This window comes from Squalius cephalus (genome assembly GCF_949319135.1).
Source record: "Squalius cephalus genome assembly, chromosome: 7".
Lineage (NCBI taxonomy): Eukaryota > Metazoa > Chordata > Actinopteri > Cypriniformes > Leuciscidae > Squalius > Squalius cephalus.
Genome location: NC_137128.1, coordinates 35,569,865 through 35,594,665, shown reverse-complemented (window position 1 = coordinate 35,594,665; position 24,801 = coordinate 35,569,865). Strand labels below are relative to the sequence as shown.

General features: G+C 37.1%; 1 protein-coding gene across 1 annotated transcript in view; it reads right to left on the bottom strand.

Annotated features, from left to right (window-relative positions):
• Window positions 1–24,801, bottom strand: part of clstn2a (calsyntenin 2a) — a 233,936-nt gene that overhangs the window by 34,087 nt on the left and 175,048 nt on the right. Inside the window, exons 6-8 of the mRNA XM_079875823.1 lie at window positions 20,973–21,158; window positions 17,837–18,094; window positions 13,409–13,530 (exon numbers count right to left, since the gene is read on the bottom strand). Of these exons, the coding sequence (XP_079731949.1) occupies window positions 13,409–13,530; window positions 17,837–18,094; window positions 20,973–21,158 (566 nt within the window). The remainder of the gene's footprint in view (window positions 1–13,408; window positions 13,531–17,836; window positions 18,095–20,972; window positions 21,159–24,801) is intronic.

The window sequence follows — 24,801 nt, the reverse complement described above, 5'->3', positions numbered from 1 at the left end:
TCACTTGCACGCACATTTCGACATGTTGACATCCAAAGGCAGTCAGGTTAGGATGCTCGCTGTGGGTGTGAAAGTAGTGAGTCTCCCACTGGGCTGTTTAATAAAAAAGCAAATATTCTCCCCATACAGTGGTGAGCAACGGCAGCCCTGCAGTTTGCCACCAGGCTGCGAACTCATTAGTATGTCAATAATGACACACTGGGGTCTGTGTGTCTCCTCTGTTTCCCCAGGGGGAGTGAGTGAGGGAGAAACTTTGAGCGAGTTGATATTTCACGGTGCATCACTGTGACAATACGTGCATATGTGTGTGTTTGTGTATGCACTTCTGTGTTTTTTCATCTCGTAAACAATGTAATGAGACAATAAAATACTCAGCTAATGAGCCTGGGACCGTCTCAAAGGCACATGCCTGTTTAGAATGCAACACTGTTGAACACAGAGACACACACAATGGTCTCTGAAGGAAAATTCAAGCTCGTTCATTGGTGAAAGCGCAAATTCAAAATCCAGTTTTCAATTATAGAATGCGATGACGAGCTGTTGTTGTTCTCCTGCGCAGTTTTCAAACGCAAAAAGAGAAATCTAAGAGTGTTGATGTGCGTAAAACACATAAGCCTCTTGCTGATACATCACATAACATTTTAAAGGACAGAATTTTTTTTTTTTTCGAACCCTTTGCCATTTTAGCTTTTATTTCTGATGTGGCGCTTCAGTCCGAGCTGTTTCCGCATGCCAGAAATGGTGCTGTTGACCTCAGACACTGGCTGCTTTATCAAAGATGCTCGTTTGACACCTCCAGATTTGACGTGCTCCACATGCTTTTGAGTGGAGAGAGAGTGAAAGGCTAGCATAGAGCAAGGAGGAGGCTGGGAATGGATGGGGGTAATCGAAAGTGTGGGGGCGAAAGCTGGGAAAATAACTCACTGGAAGTCATCAGAGGAATAGAGCAGCGAATCTCTCCAGCCACTCAGTCCGAGACTGATGGGGGCCACTAAGTTCAGCTTCAGTTCATCAAGGCATGCACACTTTCATATCCACATGTGTGCCGATTCAAACCCCGGTTCCTCCGCCATGCTCTCTAAAGCGATACGCAAATCTATGCACACTACATCTATCACTCCCTATCTTCCCTCAAACATGTACACGCACTCTTTCAGCATGACTCTCTCTTTTTTTTCCCTCTCGCCCATGCATTATTAATGCAAATCCATTACACTGGCATGGCACTGGGACCGAGGTGGGCCAAAAGAGGTTCAGATGCAGGGAAGCAGCCTTGTTCCTGGATGAGGACATGCAGCAGCACTCAGCCAATCACAATGCAAAGCAACCACTTTACCTTTAAGTTAAAGGGATCGTGAACTGCATTGTTTTATAATGTTTCCTGGGGTGCACTTATAATGTTAATAGGATTTTTACATCAAAAATTGTAAATAAAAATAAAAATAAATTTAGAAATAAGAGGCATTTTTCCTAACCTGATTTTAGATTTAGTCCTAGATTTGAACGCTCTGTTTGAAGTCCGCTGTGCAACTTCAGTGTAAACTTTTACCACATTTTTACTATTACAGCTATTAAGGTTAAGGTTATAAGGTTAAGCATTATATTTAGATCTGTAGCATTATATATAGACCGTGGCATGAAAGATTGCAGTGATGAGCTTTGTAGCTGATCACAGACATGTTGAGCGCATGAATGAAGTGATCTCCTCATTGTAGCTCGATTTCTGCACTCTCATGAATGCTTTCATCATAACTAACAGTGCAAACTATAATGCAAATAAGAGATTCGTTGATTATAACGGGAGTTTTGGCGAGAGGTCGCACACCGGATGAGAAGCGCAGCGCCGCATCGCCACGTCTTTAAAATTCGAACACATTATTCTCTATCAGTGTACACACACCGGCGGCACCATTCGGCGTCTGTCTGCGGCGCCCAGCTACGGCTCAGGACCTTGTACAAAATCCTGCCGCGCCACAGAGTGCCATTTACACAGTTTCATATTACATTGACATTTATTTGTCTCAAATCGTTGTTAATGTATACACTGACTTCACCCTGTGCTGCAATATACATTAAGTTTTACATTCATTTACAGAAATCAGCTGCGTAGATGACAAATTGCTGATGTTATCGGATTTTCAGGTGATATTCTCAATTCATTCAGTTAACGGACGCTCTGAGGTAAAGTGTTCAGACTGCAGACTTAGCAACGATTGTATTTAATTGTACAGTACAATCATAACATAGTACAGACAATATCCTAATTCTATGATGTCCTTAAACATAACAATATTGCTGGCCATAAACTGAGAAAATGCGTGTCCGGTGTGCGATACCTCGAGTTGTCCTAGACGCGGCGCTTCTCATCCGGTGTGCGACCCCTTTAAGTCACTGATAAACTCACGCTGTTTGATTGACAGCTCCAGCAATTGTAAAAGGAGCGTTCTTTGATTGCTTTCTATATATAATTTAATCACAGTTAAAATAACAGATTATTTTCATCCTACACAGAAAAACAATTTGAAGTTGACTGTTTAGTCACAGGTTTGATTTACTGACACAGACAAAAAACATCTGACTGTAGCAACATGAATCATTACATATCAGAAAACACTGGTCACAGATCAGTCATTAGAATTAACGCAGTTTTACTTACATGTTGTTACATTACCATATCTCAAAAGTCTGATTGCAAAGCCTGCGCCGGAATTGTGACTGATTTACCAAAGAATCCACAGTGAAATGTACCGGATACAAATAAATAATGCTCAACTGAGACGGACAACATTCCAAGCATTAGGATACTTTGGAAGGTAATGTTATTTTTAGTCCAGTGATCCTGTATCGCTCTTCTCTTCTTCGCTCTTCTTGCAAAGATGAACAAGAAGTTGTTTTTCTTCTGCAGAGGTGGTCTTTCACCTATCTATGATATAGATGGGCACATTCCACAATGAGTCCTTCTCTGGGCTTGGTTACAATAAAAGCTGTTTTATTAGGAAGTTTTCAGTTGTGAAACTTACAGGATATTCTTATAGTATGATGATCTCTTATATGTCAGAAGCTCAAGGAAATTTTGATTTCTCAATTCAGGACCCCTTTAACGCAACATATGTGTGCAAAGATTCAACATATGTGCATCAGAAGCCACTGAAATTGCGATCAGATAGTTCTTACGAAAAGAGAATTGGTATTCTTTTTGTGTCTCCAGAGCTCTAGGCAAAGTATTCCTGGTGGAGTGGAGAACAAAATTTACTTTGAAGCAAACCATGGTAGGAGGGAGAGAGAACGTAAACACCACCTCCCTCCACCCCAAAAAAGAACATCAGACTGTGAATATTTTGGTGCTGCTATATTTGGAATGTCAAAAATAAAAAAGAAGCAAAAGAAGCAATGGTGTAGATTAAAGTCAGGAGATGTGATTTTTACGCTCTCCCTCACTTTCTCTACCTCTCTCATGACCAGCTTTTGGTGAAAGTTATGGAAGAGTGTATTGTCGTAAGAAGAGGCGGTGGTGCCTGGCGCTGATAGATGAGCAAAATTTGTTCAGCTAATGTGGAAACAGAGCTGTAGAGATGCATTATTCAGAGGCTCATGATTATTTCACAGTGAAAAGCCGCCTTCAGGTACATCACAATAGGCTTTGATTATGGCAAGACGCAAGGCATGAAAAGAAAAAGAATACAAATTCAGGCTTAGAGCTAATACAAAACACAATAATTTTGCAACTTTTCTGACTTCCCGCATTCCTTCCCCTATTCTTTATATGCATAATAAGAACATGTTAAGGAGTGAATGACGTTTCAATTCATTTAAATTCTAATGGAAAGTATTTCACATTTCGAATTTCATTTATCTCTCCATTGTGTTTTTGTGGCCATATAAGTAAAGATTAAAAAAAAAACCTGTGGCCTCATAAAAAATATGACATGACATGACATGACATGACATGACATGAGATATGATATGATATGATATGATATGATATAACAGAATAGAATACAATACAATAGAATAGAATTTAATGAAGCAATGATTCATTTTCATTGGACAAATGCCTCACTTTGGTTCCCATCTGAATGGCATCCTTCACTGTGTCTGAGAAAGCATTCTGAGCATCATTTGCATTTGAAAAAGTATCTGATTGTTTATTTTTGGGCTTTCAATCAATGTGATCTTCCACACCTGGAAGTCTTGCTTCTGTTTAAAATGATCAGAAGAACTGTCAAACAGGCTGGACTTGGCAAACAGATAACAATGATTCAAAAGCAGAACTTTCAATGATATAGACAATAATTTGTGATATGTCATAACATAATGTAGCATTCAAAATCCTGCATTTTGCCTACAGCCTTTGGAAGCAACAATGCAGACATTATAATAAAATAGTTGTGATTATACATTGACTTTTTTCACATTCTTGGCAAGCAGCAGACAAGAGTAAAGTGTATTTGCTGTAAATATAAGCACCTGGAAAATCAAACAACACGAGTTCCTCCCCAGATTTAAATTAGCTTTAAGCACCAGTGGGACTCATCTGTTTGTCTATAGTTTAAGTTTTACAGCATTCGATAAGCTGCACGCTCTCCTCTGTGAGATCTCATTATAAGTCTTCATGTATTCATTAAAGCAAGTAAGCGGTCATGCATGAAGCGCAATCCATCTAACACAAAACAATACAGGTTCTTAAATGCATCGCCGAAGGAAGCCACAGATGTGGTGCATGTAATTGTGAGTAGATAAGCGTGCAATGAATGTCATATTGACAGGACGGGGTGTCATTTTCTGCCGCAGCAGTGCGGGTCGATAATCTGAGCGAGACAGAGATAAATGACACACCTGCTTAGGCTTTTCTGCGTCCGTACCGATTGGTCGAGGTGGGCCACGCACAGACCCTTGGTACATACACACACACACACACACACATCTCCGATCAATGAGCAGAAGTGTCGATGCAAACAAATCTTTGACTATTGATTTAGGCCAGCGTTGGAAGAGCCATTAACAGATGATTTGCCTTGCGTCTTGAACAATGTTTTCATAGATCTGCTGAGAGATCATGGATGGCTTCCATAAGTCTCTGTTTAATGGCCATTGTGGGGAAAAAAAATGATGGCTTATTTTTATTGCTCTAATTCAATGCAACTGTTCAGGATGCATTGCTCATTTTAATAGAAAAAGTCTTGCCTGTCCGAAAATACCAGATGAACTATGTGCACTGACACTGAGGGGAGGGGATGACCTTTGGTTTTGCCTGCCATACCATATCATAACCATGCCATTGAATCATCTCTTCATTTTTTATTTATATTTTTGTTTTACATTTTTTTTTTTTGCATTGAATTTAGAAATGTAGAGAATAAACTAAATAAATTTGATTTTAAAAATGTAAATTTTAATACAATATAATTGGATATAAATCAACATTTACTTTCAGCCCACAGCCCTCAATCAAATTAGATTTTTGATTTTTATAGTATAAAGTTGGGGCAACTCTGATCTATACAGAGAATTTTAGGGGTGGTCCAATACCATTTTTTGAGTTTCCAAGCTTCGGTAGTAATGAACATCGAATATTCGAAGCTTCGGAGAGAGGGGGCTGAACATATTCTTCTCTCTGATAAAGGCAGGAATCTCTATGTGTCTGTCTGTCTGTTTGCATTTTGATTATTTCCAGAACCGTTCATCCAATCGACTTCACAAGGGAGTGCAGTGTCGCATTTGGTAGATGGACATCGCAATATAGATGGACACGCGAGACGCGACACATTCAGAATTAATAAACTTTTAATAAACTACAGAACAGCGTGAGCGGGAAGCGCACGCCTCACGCGGGCAGGGCTTATATGCTCCGAGAACGGACACTGCACTAGTGATATAAAACACAAACACACAGGTCTGTTAACTTAAGCAATGCTTTTAAGGTAGTCTAATATTTTTCTGACTAACAAATTACTGACACAGTAAAGGGTAGATTTAAATTAAGAAAAAACGAAATTTAAATAAAGAAAAACGAAATTTAAATAAAGAAAAAACTAAATTTAAATAAATAAAAACTAAATTTAAATAAATAAAAACAAAATTAAGTTAAATTAAAAACGAGATTAATTTAGATTGATAATAACGGGTAAAAAGGCTAATACATTTTGTTTTTATTATTCTATTTTCCACAATGTCAAAGCAATGCAGCTTAACCCAAAATACAAGCTCAGGCATGCACTTCTGTCCATACAAACTCCACTGTTCTGCACTCTAGCCAGAGAATACTCCCGTTGCAGCAACACTTTAGTAGGCCAAGAAGCAAATATATTTATTAAGTATAATGAGGTTGGGTTCCTTCAACTGTCCATCCTGTTAAAAATGGCTAGGCTATATAAGATAATTGTAAAAAAGAATATTGTATTTCGCCAGATTTTATAGTGTTAAACATATTCAAGCGCAAATGAGAACAGTTTCGAGGGGGATTCCAGGTATGCAAAAAAAAATAATACAATAAAAAATATTCGAATGTCAAATTTTCAAATCGAATACCAACCCACCGAACGAATATTCGAATATTTGAATATTCGGGCCCAGCCTATTATTAATATTTAAAAATGTTCTTCTTTTGAGTTCCACAGAAGAAAGAAAGTCATACAGATTTGGAATGAAGTGAGGGTGAAAAAATGATGACAGAATCTTACATTTTGATCTGTTCCACACAAAACTTTTGTAAGAACTTAATTAAAAGTGCACAGGTCATATGAACTACTGTTATTTTATGGTGCTTTTTTGGAACTTTACAGATACACACTAAACTAACTTTAACTGGACAATAACTTTATTCTAGAGCTGCTAAAAAGCCAAAACACTTTACTTTAATTTCCTATTATCAATGTAAAGCTGCTCTGGAACAATCTACATTGTTAAAAGCGCTATACAAATGAAGATGACTATGGATGGCAAAAAGCTGTATAAAATATTTGAAAAAATTCTAATAACAGCAAAAAGGTTTGGAACAACATAAATGACAAAATTTCATTTTTAGTTCACTCCTTTAAACAACAATAATCTAAAAGGCATGAAACTCATACATCTAATCCATCTGGTTATAGAAGGAGAGACAAAGAGAAACAAAGTTAGTAAGTGAGCAATAAAAATGACAAATAGTACAGAATAAACCCCATCAAGTATTTCCCTCCTCTCACTTGGCATCACTCCCTCCCTTTCCATCATTCTTTTCCTCTCAACGAAAAGAGGGGGGGGGGGGGGGGGTGAGCTAAAGAGGCAGGTGTGAGGAAGATTGCAAAATCAATAGGGCTAAATGGAGTTGCAGCGGAAGCCATTGAGTGTCCTCTCAGAGTGCTGATGAGACTGCAAAGAGCAGCATTTGGATGAGATGCCCAACAGCCAACACTCAGTGTGTTTTTTCCCTCTTCCTCTCTCTCCAACTTAAAGTGTGTCTTCTGTGCTATCACCGCAAAGCTATTTGACTAGATCAATGTCCGGTCCTTAATAGAACACGACGCTCACATTGCCGCAGGCTGCTAGGCTGGGGTGGAGACCGCAGCGTCATCCAAATGGTCTACAGGTGCCTTAGATCAGCTCTCTGCCATAGTGACAGAAATACCACAGCACCTGCGGCCCCTCCCTCACTTCAACAAACACATTCACGTCCTTTCACTCAGCCGACAAGCATCTTGTGCAATGTGACTTTCTCACATTACGGTATTAGCAAGCTGTGCGCCTGTGGGTCTCATTGCACAAAAAAACCTGACACAACATCAAAAATGTGCATGTTCACATAATCTTAGCCTATAACACGGCCTCTTATGGACCATTCACTGATCATCTGATGTATATCACGCATAATAATGGCAAAAATCTAGTCAAAATCACAAGCAGCAACTTTGCATTCCTGCTTTTAAAGAGCGCTGGTGAGGATGGGCTAATCACTGAATATTGAAGTTTGTGGCATTGAATCTAGTAAAATTGTGTCAAAGATCTGGGTTGATACAGTGGGTGCTTTAGTGGAAGAATTAGTCACTGGATTTGCCATGATTTGGTCAGTGGCATTGGAAGCACTTGGTATCAAGTAAAATAGTTATATGAGGAAAACCTGAATATTTATCTTTGTTTTCTGAGTAATAATTACCTATTACCTTTTATTAATTTGATGTAAATACTACATTTGGTTGTTCTCAGCATCTATCCCTATTTTCATGGCAGGTACAGGATAAAAAGCAGTTAAAATAGATAAATAAACAAATTAATTAAAAAAGTTTAAAATAAGATAAATAAGTTACACAACCACTCTAAAGTTTGGGGTCTGTAAGAATCTTTTAATGTTTATTTTTTTATTTTTTTTATGCTCACCAAGGCTGCATTTATTAAAATATTTTTTAATGTAATTTATTTCTGACATAGCAATGCTTAATTTTCAGCAGCCATTACTCCAGTCTTCAGAGTCACATGATCCTTCAGAAATCATTTTAATATGCTGATTTGGTGCTCAAAAACATTTCTTATTATCATCAAAATTGAAAACAGTTGTACTGCTTGTGTGTGTGTGTGCGTGTGTGTGTGTGTGTGTGTGTGCGTGTGTGTGTGTGTGTGTGTGTGTGTGTGTACTATCATACAGTTTTGTTTTGTTTTCAGGATTCTTTGATGAATAGAACATTAAAAAGAACAGCACTTATTTGAAATAGAAATATTTTGTAACATTATTAATGTTCTTAATGCAAAAGTAAAGGTATTAAAATGGTAATAAAATCATACTAACCCCAAACTTTTGAATGGTAGTGTACATACAGAAAAGCAAAACCTTGAAAAAAAAAAGATTTTAGGTGCACTTGAGATAAACATTGTAGAAGTTTTTTGTTTGTTTACATTTACTAAACATCCTTAAGAGAACGGTGTCTCTTAATTGTGTGTTTTAATGTCTGATGACATAAAAGTCTGTACAGTACAATAAAATATGTTCCACTGATTTTAGAATAACCCACCCCTAAATGTCACATAAAACAACAAACTGGTCACTTTACCCTTTCTTTCTGTCTAAGTAGGCTGTTCTTGGCCAGAATAAACTGCAAAGTGGACCAGACATTATGCCAAGAGTCAAAAGTTTGTTTGATGGGATTAAAGAAAAAGCCAAACTAACTACGATGACATTTACAACAGGATAATCTGTTGTTTAGGTATCAATGGCAAGTAGTCAGAGGTAGGGCAGAGAGAAAAGAAAGAAAAATAGATGTGTCTCATGTTGGGAACAGAGCTGTGTTGTGCTCCGAGATCAAGGCGAGCATATTCTGTTTACCGCCTCCAAGCTGGAGAGACACCATTATCAAACCATGCTGGAGAAGAGGTACATGGCAGGAAAAACAGGAAGAGAGAAAATGCACTGAAGTGTAAACAAGCTCTTTCACACCTTTTCTCGCTCTCGCCTTTTCACGCGCTTTCATTTACAAGCAGATATCAGATGGGAAGAAATACTCCTCCCTACAAAAATCAACAAAGTGGCCATGAAAGATAAATGTACAAAAAAGATATACAGCAGAGACTATCACAGCATATATGTGAGAAGCAAACCAACAGCTGTGTGGAAGTCAGACGTTTTGCTTACAGTGTTTTATGTGGTGGATGTTGACAGGATTGTAGGTATAGCGCAGCTCCTTCTGCAGCTGACATTGTTTTATGGCAGCCTGTCTACTGACCCCATATTGTTTACTTGTGTTCCTCATCACCTGCTGAGCTCTGCCTGGCCCTGGGAAAGAAGCTGAAGCTTTGAAAGGAGCACATTTTCTCTGACCTGTAACAAACTAAGTACAGCCGTCAAGAACACTGAGGCAGAACCAGTCGTCTGTCTGAGCTGTTTGTTTATTGTCATTATAACTGCAGTGAAGATTGACTTTACGCCTCCATAGAATAATCATATGCTGGTTAAAAAACAAACAAAAACTGGGATTGGATGTCATGTTGTCTTATATTATTCTATTTAAAAAAAATGTTTTTGAAAGAAGTGTCACCAAGGCATGCATTTAATCAAATTATCAAAAAATTATATTGTGAAATATCTTAATTTAACATAACTTATCTTTATATATATATATATATATATATATATTTAGATATCATTTATTCCTTTGATGGCAAATTTGAAATTTCAGCATCATTACACTAGTCTTCATTGCCACATGATCCTAAAGAAATCATTCTAATATGCTGATTTGGTGCTCAAATAACATTTCTTATTGATATCAATGTTAAAAACAGTTGTGCTGCTTAATATTTTTGTGGAAATCCCTAGGATTGTTTGACAAATAGAAATTTTTAAAAGAACAGCGTTTATTTGAAATAGAAATATTTTGTTACATTATAAATGTCTTTACTGACCCCAACATTTTACACAGTTATGTATATCGGTATCAAACTGATATTAGAAGCAAATAATATCAATAAATATCAATATTTCTAAACAGTTATTTATCGTATCTACTTTTTATGCCCAATTAAGTTTGTTGTACATTGTCCTGTGTAGCCAAACCTGACAACAATATGACAGCTTATTCTGGCCAAGAACCACCAACTTAGACAGGAAGATACTGCCTAACTGACGTGTAAAGCAACCAATCACATTTCTTTTTATATACCTTTTAAAGGTCCCATTGCATGGATTATTTTATTCATTTAGAATGTTTCCTGGGGTGCCCTTATAATGTTAGTATGTTTTTTAGATCAAAAGTTGTTATAATTTAGAAATAAAAGGCATATTTCCTAGCCTGATTTTAGCCTCTGATTTGAACGCTCTGTTTGAAGGGGCGTGTCTGCTGTGAGACTTCAGTGTAACAGCAATTCACTGCTGTGATTGGCTGACATGCTTGCATATGAAATATCTAGCATTACACGTGGAACTCTCTCGAAAACTTTTAGTATTACAGCTATTATACGTTTTTACTATTACAGCTATCGGGATTAACGAATCGTGAGAAGTTTTTTAAGTATTTAGATCTAATCCCCTCACATAAAAGGTTGCAGTGATTGAGCATTGAGCAGATGACAGCCTGTTGATCACGTGAATGAAGATCTTATCATTCCAACGCAGTTTCTGTACTCTCATTAATGCTTTCACCAATGCAAACATGAGGTAAGTACAGTAAGAGCTTCGTTGTGCAGTGTAACAGCGTCATTGATTTCATAACGAGTTTTGGCAAGTGTCCAGATAAACTCGCGCTGTGTGATTGACAGCTTGGGCGATTGGAAAGGGATTGTTCTTTGATCGCTTTCTGTATATATATTAATCACAGTTTAAGTAAGATTATTTTCATCCTACTAAGAGAAACGACGTGAAGTTGATCGTTTAGTCACTGGCTTGATTTACCGATGCATAAACAGTATTGAACGACTTTGAGAGAAAGATTATCTGTCTGAACTTGAACAATTACACATCAGAAATTCACATAACCCACTGGTTCTTCAGAGGCTCGGATGAAGGAACTAAAAAAATACTTTTGTGTTCATTTGTACATCCAAACACTGAGCAACTGCCATGCTTCGCTCGTTTGCAAGCCATGATGTCTCTCGAGGAAAAACCAATATCGCACTCGCGCAGGTCATTTTCTCATGGGCGGGCCAAATTCTCTTTGCAGGCAAAGAAGAGAAAGGGGAGGTAACCTTTCCCCATATGACAGCATAAGGGGAAGATTTCTAGATTCGCCCGTCTGAGCTTTCATTTTCTCAAAAATACCCAGGGCTTGGTTTACACCCATCAAAACGTCTAGCCACTGGGGGACCATAGGCAGGCTAGGGAAACTCATATTAAGGTTAAAAAACCTCATAAAGTGAAATTTTCATGCAATGGGACCTTTAAGGGCTGGATTATCAAAAACAAACAAACAAACAAACAAAAAAACATTATCCTACAATAAATACCAGTGAAAATAGCAGAAAATCTGTGTAGAACTCAGAATTTCAGTCCATCCAAACGTTTTAATATGTAATGATAATTTGTGACACAATATACAGTTCTGCTCATACATTTCTAGTTTACCTGCTAATAAGTGTTGCAGACAAATCTCCGATGCCACCAACCTCGCTTTTATCCAAAGTGACTTACAATTTACTTATTAAGGGTTGTTCACACTTAAAGATTTTAAATAAGATTTGCCAAGTAGCTGTTCTGTTGGTTGCTAGTAACGGCTAAACTGTATCATGAGGCAAATCGCATTGCAACATATTTGGATAACGTTGAACATCAGCATTGCTAACAGTCTCTGTTTATTATGTAGCCTCCAATCGGCAACTGAAAGTGAATGCCTTCCAATGGCTTTGTCACTGCAAATCGCTGTCAGTGTGAACGCCCCTTTTTCAGGGTCAGTTCTCCTGGAGCGACCTGAGGTTAAGTGCCTCGCTCAAGGGCACAAAAGCGAAAGCTCATGTCTTGTCCTATGAGGGATTTAAATGTATGAGCTTTCGGCACCCAGCCCAGATCTTTAACCACAACTGCCACAGAGAGGAAACAAATGCAACTCATGAGGCCAAATTCTTCGCATCATAGTTCGGCTGATCAAAACAACTGCGAAAAATTGTAGCACTCACATGAATTTGGACTATGACCAAAACCTGCTTTGCCGGTGCACTCCAGAGTTCTACTTACAGTAATTGATCTGGACTATTGATCAAAGGCCTCTCAGACATCGACCTGTTTTGTGTATTTGAAAAGAACAAAAAAAGCATTTCAACAACATATACGGTTGTTTACTGAATAGATATGCATCTAACTTTTTGTCCATTTACAGCAGCTCAGAAAGGTTTGAGAAGTTGTGTGTGCGCTAGTGCACGTCTGCATGTGAGAATGTGTACGTGCATGTAATTTGAGGTTAAGGATTGGCGTGGGCGAAGGGCTATCATTATGTTCACTGCGAGAGGTCATTGCTGTGGAGAGCTTTTCATACTGATTACACGTGTCTCACCTCGGCTCTCTGTTCACCTTGGCAGACGTTGAGAGGCATGGTGACACACACACACACACAGTGCTCTCAATCAAAAGATTAGTCCGCACTCAACATTAGCCAAGGGAAATGTTGGAAATTTGAGAAAATCAAGAGCGTTTCCAAACACAAACAAGCCACATACGAGCCAAATAAGCAGTGGGAGAGAAAACGCGAGTGCTGTCTTTGCGTCAGCTTTCCAATTTGTCCTTCTGATAATAATCATTTTACCAGTGACAGATCACTCGTCGCAATGGAAAGATCAGTCATACGGATAATGAATAATTCAAAAACAGGTAATTGAAAATTATACAGAGCGAACTTCACTTCACAAGTGATTACTATAAATGGAGCCCGATCAGTGTGGCATTTTTCCCATCCTGTTTATCAGAATGCTGGTTGTGATGTTGAAGGGCATGTGTGACAGGCACCCGGGGGCCCCTCACCTGCTCCAGTCTCCAGTGGAACTCTGCTGGCCTGAAGGAGTCCAGCTGAATAAAGTCTCGCCTCAGCAGAAACACCAGACGACAGTTGTGCACGTACAGGGAGTAATGATGCCTGTTCATCTCTGCAAAAAAGCAGAACACAGAGAAGGCTTACTGTATATGCATTACGTATCACTGTGACACAGGACAAATTATTAGTTTTTTTTTTTTAAACATCACTCTCAGGAAATAACTCACAATGGTTGTCAAAGTAAGAACTTCATGTTGATTAAAGATTTACTTTTATAGATTTCCATGTCTAGCTCCGAGACCTTGTCTAAAACTGCATAGTCATGTTCGAAAAAAACTCCAGTCTGGACTGTTACATTAGATTAGACTTCAGATGAGGAGAAAAGTCTTGACATAGAGAGAAATGAAAAGAAATTGTAGCTCTGCAGAAACTGTAAAGGGAATAGACAAGGGATGAACTGACTAATGAATGAATAGTACGTTTGACAAATCATATTCAAATAAATTGCTATATACACACAGATCTGACACACATCCGATCTTCGTCCTAACGTTTATGTTCATTTATGACTCTTCAACTCACTTTAGACTGTGCTCATGAGGATACTCAACAAAAACAGTGATTTTGACATAATTCTGAGTAGGGTTGATTTTTTTTTTCATTAAAAAGCGTTGAGACTCAAAAGAGAACTAAAATTGTTACTGGCACGCTGTCTGAGAAGTGGCTTTCTATGCGTTCACAGGGAGATGCTTCACAGACAGTGTGTCAGTACATATTTGAGTTCTCTTTTGCATCTTTATCATGCTTGAATGGTTTAAAAGCACTTAAATTTAAGACTGGGTGATCATAGGATAGCCCTACATGCGGACCATCCTTGGTTGGCTACGCTCTCTTGCTTTTCTCACGAACGAATGCTGAGATAATTGCATTAAATATTTTTAATGCATTAAACAGAAAATATTAATAGCAGAAATTATCACATCACTTTTATAATAAAATGCATATCAGAATGATTTCTGAAGGATCATGTGATACTGAAGACTGCAGTTATGTCTGCTGAAAATTCATAATACATATTTCCCCTATTTTTATATTTAGTTTACCTTTCCCATCCATTTAACACTTGAAATTGAACCTTATAACAGTTATAAATGAATAACACCGTTAATGATAATCTTTAGCAAATTTCAAAATGAATATAAATGTTTCATATTGTATAGTACATTATAATATTGTGACGCCTAAATCCACTTGTAGCAGCCTAAATTCACTAGTCGCATTTGAAATTATTTTAGTTTTATTTATTTTTTAAAAAATTAGATTGAATATTAGAAAATTCTATTCAGCTAATTATCAGTCATCGGCAATAACATGAAAATAATTATCAGTATTTTGCAGGTAGCTACTGTAGTAGTTGTCACCTCTTTAATCACGATGGATTGAATTCTGGCTTATAGCATTAAAGGGATAGTTCACCCAAAAATGAAAATTCTGTCATTATTTACTCACCCTCAGATTGTTCCAAACCTCTATACATTTCTTTATTCTGCTGAACACAAAAATATGGAAGAAAAGAAAAAAAAATACTATGGAAGTCAATGGGGCCCAGCAACTGTTTGGTTAACAATATTCTTCAAAATATCTTCTTTTGTGTTCAGCAGAAGAAAGACATTTCTCACAGGGTTAGAACAACTTAAGGGTGAGTAAATTATGACAGAATTTACATTTTTGGGTGAACTATCCCTTTAATGCTATAAGCCAGAATTCAATCCATCGTGATTAAAGAGGTGACAACTACTACAGTAGCTACCTGCAAAAACTGTGTTTTGACCACCTTAAACTACCTTAAACCTGTTTTTTCCAGCTTGATCCAAACCAAATGTCAATCTGTTATAAAGTTAATCCTAACAGGAAGGGCATGAAAGAGCTGCCATTCAATCTGAGACAATTGTTAGATTTCTCTTCTCCCACTGATATTGACATGTTCCACTGTCCATCACGTGTCTCCGCTCAAAGCATGTCTGGACTGCTTTCATGCTCTTTCTCAGAAACCTCTCATTGATCAAGGTGGCTGCCACGTCTCCTCCACATGGCGCCCCTCTCTACTCACCTCAACGCTGCCCGATGTCTCTCGTGTGACTGCTTTTAGTGCGTGTTAAATTGATTAAGTCTCACACCCACTCAACATGACGCCTGGGATCAATGAACTCGAAAGAGTCCTGCCAAGCAGCCGGTCCCGATCAGGGCCGCTCGGTCTCGGAGAACTGGCCACTGACAGTCACACTGCATTTCTTCCTGGCTAGAGTTTCCCTTTAACCTCCAGAGAATTGTGTTCTGAACCACTCTTTAATCCAGATCTAATCCATAGTCTTAATCTCTCTCCCTAATACTGCTGGACATCGTATGGTCCTGATCAAACTTTTCTCGGGTTAGTCTGACACATCTGTACCACTGATCTCTTCAGTTCTATCAAACTGATCATCTTGTCTTGGCCACCAGACCTGGAAACTGTAGACGTAATCTAAAATATTTTAGCACTATAGGGGCCTACACACAGGAAGTTATTGCATGCTAATGCCACTGTTTATTAGCAAGGCTTATTTAACGTCCCAGCATTTTGTACGTGTTTTGCAACTATATAGTGAATTCAACCTCAGTATATTCCATATAATTGTGACAGGCCTCCTCTGATTGATTTATTGTTTTAAAGCTGATATATATGCCACGAAAAAAAATATCACTGGACCAATTTCATCGCATTAAATCTCAAATGCTGCTCTGGTCATTCTGAAATTCTGGAGTCAAAGCATATAAACATGCTACATACTAACATTCAAAAGTTTGGGGTCAGTAATATTTTAACAAAAAATATTATACTTTTATTCACCAAGGACGCATTAAATTGATCAAAACTGACAGTAAATACATTAACATTGGTAACAATAAAATCTTTTTGAAATTTCTATTCATCAAAGAATACTGTGAAAAAAAACGTTTCCACCAAAACATTACGCAAAACTACAAATTTCAACATTTACAATAATAAGAAATGTCTAATGAGCACCAAATCAATATATTACAATGATTTCTGAAGGATCATGTGAGTCAACACTGGATCAACACTGAATACTGGAGTAACGATGCTGAAAATGTGCCATCACTTGAATACATTACATTTTAAAATATATCCCAAAAAAATAGATAACAGTTGTTTTAAATGGTAATAATATTTCACAATTTTACTATAATTTTACTTTATTTTTGATCAAATAAATGTAGCTTTGTCAAGCATAAGAATCTTCATTCAAAAACATTGTTAAAAAAAAAATCTTACTGACCCTAAACTTTTGAACTGTAATAATAATAATAATATATTTTTTTAAATATTTATATAGAGAGAGAAAGCACAGAGAAAACGCAAGTATCCTACATGTATTCACCTTATTCCGCCCCGCCCACTTTTACTTCTGTTCAGTACTTCCGTTGTAAACCAACTTCCGGTTTAGCGGACCCTCATTCAATTTCGAGGAGAACTGCAGAGAAGTCTCACTGATAAAATGTCACATAAGATAAGATAATTTGTGCCAAATGTGCTATGTACGTGTGTACCAACAGCACAGCAATGCACTGTTTCTCGGGGTAATTTTTAAACGACTTTTAGGTGTTTATATGACCCGTCTGCCTGTCTGATCGCAGCCCGGCCGATGTGTAAGTTAGTGTTTAGCCTACATTAGCCACAAACATCTAATGTTGTAATGGTCTCACTACAGGACACATACACATGCTATACCTTGTTTGAAAGCTATGGTCCTCTAGAATTCAGTCGCTGGATTTATTTTACAGCCATTACTTGTGTTAGAGATCAAACCATAAGAAATTGCAGCTAGCAGTTAGCTAAGCTAACGTTACCCTCTTGTTCATCTAGTTGAGGCTCTACTTTCTTTCTACACCAGTTCGTGGCTATTTTTTTCTCATCTGTTGGCTATACACTGCAAATGTATCTGGTGATTAAGCAAACAAATTGTGGTGTAATAATGTTTCAAACTTTACATGTAGTAGTGTTTGTGCACATCTTCATAACTAAGTAATAGCTATTAGAAAGACACAGCTATTAAATCATTTGATTGTGGCATTGTTTTAAAAGCTTCAAGTGAAATGTACTTTAGTACGTTGCAGCAGTTGTTAATAACCATAGGCCAACGCATTTGGCTATAATATTATAGTCTATCTACTTATATCACGACAGATAACAGATTAGACCAGGGCAAACAAAGCGCTAAGTAGCTAAACCAGGATTACGCGGATGGCGCCACCCAGTGCTACTTCCGGAATAAGGTGAATACCCTTCTCAATCGAAGACCCTGCCCCTCATAAGTGTTTCACACATGCCTACTGAGTCAACACAACAAAAAGCTCACCAGTTTTATCTGAATTACAGAGCAATGTCTCCTTCTCGGCTCTCAGTCCAGGACTTGGCCCGTGCTTCATCCATGTTGCTACGGTAAACTGATCTGTCAAGTTCTGTGGCACAACCCACTCTGGGATATTGGCCGCCTGTCGCCCATCAAACCTGAAGATGAGGTCGCTGTCTCGGCCGCTGTCAGTCAGCAAAGAGGCCGTCCAATTTGTGGATGCGCTGGGGGCCGGGAGAAGGTCTGTGCTGCCCGAGGCTGCTCCTGTGGAGATAAAAGCACAAAGGTTAGTTCAGGTTACTGCGAGAGGCAGCGATGAAAAATTACAAGCTGTCTGTCACAAAGAGTTAAAATCATTTTAGTTGCCCTGGCATTCAAATATACTGTGCATACAGCACACTTCAAATCAAATTAGAGATGAAAAGCAAATAACATTTGGTTCCGAGACGCACATTCAACCCTGACTGAAATGTCATTTCTGAAAGCAATCGTCTCATAAAAGTCATTGCTCGTGGCCTAGCAACACTCTGACACGTTAAGCTACGGGTGCTAATGCGGGTTAAAAGAGTTCGAGTTTGGCTTCATCATCACTTGAGAAGCATATGCCATAAATATGTGCCAATAATGAGAGAATTTACATTTCCGAGTGAACTCTCCCTTTAAAAACATGCAGTATAAGAAACTTCTGAGATATAACTAATTGTGGGCACACTCGCTTTGAGGACAAGTCTAGTACAGATGCCCTAAATATGCAAGAGCAGTGCCACCTATCAATCTTTGATTAGCCTCCTGTCTTCCTCCCTCCTGCCCACGCTCACTCATGCCTCTCTCTGCGTGTTTTATTTGGGAGTACAGGAGGATATTGAATCTTTTTTCCTCACTCAGGGGTGACAGGACGGCCAGCACAGAGGGACAGAATGAGCGATGAGCCTCGCCGATGTCAGAGCAGCGTGTTCTCATTCCACAGCTCCACATCACTCACTTCGCCACAGGCCCAAAGAGAGACAGAAACGAGAGAGAATATGGCAGCGCCGCTGCTTTTAAGCTATGCAGTATTTATTTCAGCCAATCGATATTGGACGATAAATTCACCGCCAGTCTCCGAGTGAGCATCTGAGCTCTTCTGAGAGGATCCATTTCCAGAAATACCGTAAAGGTACAAGTCAATGAGATTTCATTACGCAAGCAATGTCTAGCACTACGTGAGTCTCAGTGGCGGCTCATGTTATCAAATGTCCAGTCAAAAATAAACAGAAAATGTCTGTGTTTCAAGGTTGCACTAATGATTACACATTGGGACTTTGTAATTCCCATAACGCATATATTTATCTAGATTTGGATGTGCTTTAAAATATATATATATATATATTATATTGGGTTGGCAGCTTTGTTGTCTATTTCAGAAACACTTCAAAAGTATGCCTATTTTCAAACAATAAACACTTATTTCCATTAACTGTACAGAGTGCTTGTGCAAAAGCAACTGCCACCAACAGGGGAAATGATTATTACTGAGAGAGAGCCAAGACAGTAAAAAGATCAACACACTTAATGCTTCACAAATCAGTGCCAGAACGGTTTTGACTTCATGATATATCAGCCTCAAAGAGTCTTTCATCAGATTAAAATGACTGATTTACTGTGGTACATGAACATTGTTTTATGACCCATTTACAAGTGTGTTGGACATGCAATATAAGGAATAAAATCTTGAGATATGGTTAGGTGAATTGTAGGGATAAACAGGGATAAAATTCTCCCCAAATACTAATAATATGATCATTATTTTTGTTTTGTGACTCATAAATGACCAATAAATGACCAATATTAAAATTCTACACTTTTCTGTCTAAATAAATTAACTCTTTCCCCGCCATTGACATCATTTTCTGTCATTTATGAGACGACGCTTCCCTTATCGTTGCAGGAATTTGGCTTTCTGTGTTTTCACTGTTAGCTATTAGGCATATTCTGAAAGAGTACAGAATCTCCAGATCAAAAGACATGTGAAGAAAAAGCAGAAATAAGTGAATCATCAACACGAAAAAACGCAATCATCAACATTAAACAGCATATAAAATCAAAACTGCCTAATGTTTCCGAATGAAATATTGACCCACGGCGAGCTATATAGGACTGTGAATCCTGTGGGGTCTTTGATGGACTGGATCTACTCCATCTATGTTTTGATCGTCGTACTGAATCTAATCCAGACTTAGTCTTTGACAAAAACATGATTTTCTCAGCTTGTTGCACAAAATGTTGCTTTTTTTATGAAACAGAATAAGATGGTTTTATTTGTTTAAAAGCAGAGGGTCTGTTCTGTCTGATATATTTCTTGATATATTGCATGTTCAGATATTGAGATGTGTGTTCAGATGTGTGTGGATATGTGTATCATAATTATAATGTGTATAGCCTATATGTGCATTTTATATATGTAAATATACATATATGTGTGTATATATGTGTGTGTTTAGTAATTATTTGTAATGTATATGTATAGATATCTATATATCTATGTATATTGTGTTAGTATACAGTATATATATATATATATATATATATATATATATACTTTTTTTTTTTTTTTTTTTGCTCAACATAAACTTCAATCAATCAATCAATCATATTCAAACAAAATATTCTGGGAGCCATTAAACTTTTGTGAAAATGATCAAAGAAGCTTTTTTACAAAAGCGCTGGTAGGGAAAGAGTTAACAATAAAACATTAAAAACTAAAATCAATTGTTTTGAAAGCTAAAAATGAATTTGGCCATCAAAAATTGCAATCTACAGTAGGCATATGACCATACTCATGCTGTGATTTGCTAAAATTACATTTAACAGTGTTATTAAATTATTAAGGCTCTTAAAGTTTAATTTAGTTGATGGCAATGGTAATTCAAAATGTAAAAATAAGGGAAATGTGCATGCACAATTAAATATTCATTATCCACTGTTCAATATGAAACAAATTATACAACCGATAATACTGTGCATCCCTATTTCCTAGTGAATTGTTTTGAGCATTCCTGTAGCAAATGTTAAAGTTTGTGAATTGTATTAAACTCATTAAGCTCATCAAGTCGAGACAGTTCTGGACTGACTGGTATATGATTTGTGCTGAAGTGTACCGTACCACAGAGCTTCTGAAGAGACTTCTCAGAATAGGTCTCTCTGTCACAGCCCTTCCCAATATGGCTGGTCTGTAGCTCCACCATGGCTCTCACTGAAGATAAAGGGCCCTCACAAGTCTCCAGGTGCATCTTGGGAAAAAGCTGCCTGCTGCCTGTTCCAGGTTCATAATCCACACGCTTGTTCCAACCTGCGAGGAAAACGCATATTAGACTAAATCTGTGTAACTATAAATATAAATATTATATGCAAATGCTAATGGGTGGTTTTCTACACGTACTATAGACCTCCTTGATTCAAACAGCCCACAATTAGGCTAATAAACCATATTATATAGTTTATTTATGCATTTTTAAACTACATTATTTGGTTAATTATTTATTGCTTAGTAATAATAACAATTAGTAGTAGTAGTACAAAAAACAACACAAATAATTTAAAATACTCAATATTGAACTTCTTGTTTTCTGTTCCCACATTTATTATTAATTACACAATGTAATTAACATCACATCAATTCACATAATTTTTCAACACCATTTAAGTTAAAACCACTGAGAGACACAATCTATTTGCTTTCATATCAGTTCTGCTGTCGCTACAGCATCTGTGGTCGTCGCATATCAGATTTGTACATCTGAGCTGAATCCTTTTTTATTTTTCAGTACAAACATGGAGAGGTAAAACCAATTGTGATGAAAGCAATGGTTAAAAGCAAACAGTAAGGTCAAAGGAAAAAAGGAATCTATGATGAATTATTTTCTTTTTGACATGTTTTCCTCCTGGTCAAGGCTAACACATCACTATGTGCTTTAATATGTGTTCATGCATGTTACATTACTCTTGAGCTTTTTATAAAACATGAAGCTCAAGAGTAAGAATAGCCAAAAAGATAAAACATCTCACTCTTCTTAGCTGGCCTTTATGGACTCTCTCTGTATAATTCAGAGAACCAAGTGCTTTGTATTCACCTCAGCTGAGAGATATTCCCTCAGCCCGTTTCCCTAACTGAATATCTTATTACATTATTCATTGGCATTACTGTGGATAAAATGGAGCGACAGTACAGTACCACAGGTCTCAGTCTCTACCTCCTTTTGAGAAAAAAAAGGTCCTCATGAATATCTGAGGCAGCCGTTCCGCCCCAGATAAGCGGAGCAGAAAGGCTTTATAGCTCAACCAAACAAACTTTTATGAAAAGTTTTGTGAAAACACCTAAAGACAATCTAAAACACTGGGTCTGCTTTTAATCCAACATCTCAAGGGAAGCATGTGCAACAGGACTACGGAACACAGCACTTTCTGAAGCACGGAATCAAAACAATGTTGTGTGTGCGCTGCGTAATGACTCATCTACTCCCTGGAGAGTGAATAATTCCCTTGATTATCCAAACACACCAAAGCCAGAGGCCAGACTCATTCTGTTCAATAGAAAGACCATTTCAGGACCTCGGGGTGAGGATTAACATTAACTGCGGCATTAAACATTCATTGCTTATTCACAAATGCCACAGACACCAAAAAGTCGTGGCAGAACAGCGGAGGGACTCATTTTACAAATGGAATTGCTGGATTAAAAAAAAAAAGACTGGGATTCCCAGGGAAGCATGGAAAAATAATAGGGTTGGTGGGGGATGACATGGTGCAGAAAAGGGTTACATGAGAGGTGGACAGGAAACTCACCTCATTTCTATCATAGTGTTTTCACCATTAAACTGCCTTGAGATGTTCACGGATGACTGTAATGCTAATTACGTGACTGAAAGTGGTGCATTTGTAAATTTATGGGGTTCTTTAAATTTTATGTTTGTGTTTTTTGAAATCTAATTGGAGAGTGTAGTGGAGTGTTACAGGAAACTATTAGAGAGCGGAAAAGTGGAAAAAGATCAGGATATGATGCCGGTCAGATTCAAACCCTTCTCACTGATAAAAATGATTTTGTGGTCAAGTAAATACTACAGAAAAAAACAATGTCATTTACATGAAAAAGTTAGTTCAGGCAACGAAGTAAATTCTATATTAGTACTCAATTCAAGCCTGTAGAAATGAAAGCGTAAATATCAGCGTTACAAATTTTCTGATACTGGTGTTCCCATCATGCACTGGACCATGAATAATTAATGAGGTTGATTTTTCACTGTTTTCCAGTTGTATTTACACTGTTTCATCATTGCTTTTGTTGTTAGGATTAGTAATTTTCCACTCAAAATGACACATTCAAACACAAAAATGATCCATCAAATGTTAACGTCATTGTGTATTGTACCTGTATCTAGAACAACTACTGTAACTCTTTAGAATAACTGTTGTATTAATTACCTAGATTCTTCCAAGTATAGCATACAGATGGTGCCCAACCAGAATGAGACTTTTACCGCCGCCGTTCCCGCGGCGGCAAAATTGGGATGTGTATTTGCTGCCTTTTACCGCTGAGTGGCGCTGTAATCACAGACTTTGAAAAGTGTCAGTTTATTCTCTTTAATGCCGTGATCTGCTGCGGCAGTAATCTGAGCTGAGGCCACAGATAAATTTAAGATAAATATTGTGGTTAAACGAATTCAAATTCATTTAATTTAAACAAAGTAGACACACGTTAACATTGTGTGCCCAGTTTTTCTATAATTTAAAAAGGCTATGTCAATAGGTTACTTGTCATTTACTTCGTGTTATTTTAATGTGTTTGTAGATTTATTAACTGAAACATAACAGTGAAATAAATTAAAATAATTTGCCGTAAAATTAAAACATTTTCAGGACTTGCAGTTACTAACCGATGTTAGTCGGTTTAAGCATTATTTGTTATATTCAGAATTAGGCTTACATGTTGTTATGATTATCAATTGAATTCTTTAATAAATAATCAACCACAATGCCTATTACTGCCGCAGCAAAAATAAACCAGTCGAATTTCAAAGTCGTTCGCGAAATTACTATAGGCTATACCGGGCAAGTGACAGGGCAAAACAGCAGCAACTGCGGCATTTTAAAAGGTAAGTTTCCTATCTGTTTATTTAAAAAAAAAAAAAAAAAAAAAAAAAAAAAAACTTTTTTCATTATTTGAACAAAAATGAGACTGATTGAATATGTTAAAATATAAACAAACAAAGCAGAGAATAAAACAAACTTTTAGGGAAAAAATATAGGCCTATTATGCTCAGAATTGTTTAACATTAACGAAAGCAAAATATGTAAAAATACATTTCAAACAAAATAAAACAAAACAAATTCGTGGCCGAGTGGTAGGCTATAACTTACGTTTCAAATCCCGAACAAACATGGGCTACTCTTTTATTATTAATTTGATTTGATAGTTCTAAAATATTGCTACACCATATTGTTTTTTTTCTCCTATAGCCTATAGGCTATTAAATATTTTATATTTATAAAATAAAATTACCATTCATTTCCATTTTACATTAGGGACAATTTTTTTTTCCAACAGAATGGCTGAATTAACATCTGCATAATAATAATAATAATAATAATAAATAAATAAACAGCACAAGGTCTTGTAAAAACACTTTTTTTTTTTTTTGACACATTTTTTTTTTTTTTTTACTTTTAAAACAGAGAAAATAGTAGACCTAGGCTATTCAGACGATATCTGTGGTCAATGCATTAACAATAGACTCTCGGAGCTTCAAACGATCTGAGATCGAATCTCAGTATAGCCGACGACAGTGTTTATGTTTTTCCGTTCTTGATGCTTAAATATGCATCTGTTTATTAAAGTCAATCATCTTGTTTAATTATCAATTGTACATTAACATAAATTTGCTACATTCCAGTTGAGCCGCTGCACGCTATGACATATCTGATGAAGGAAGACTGTC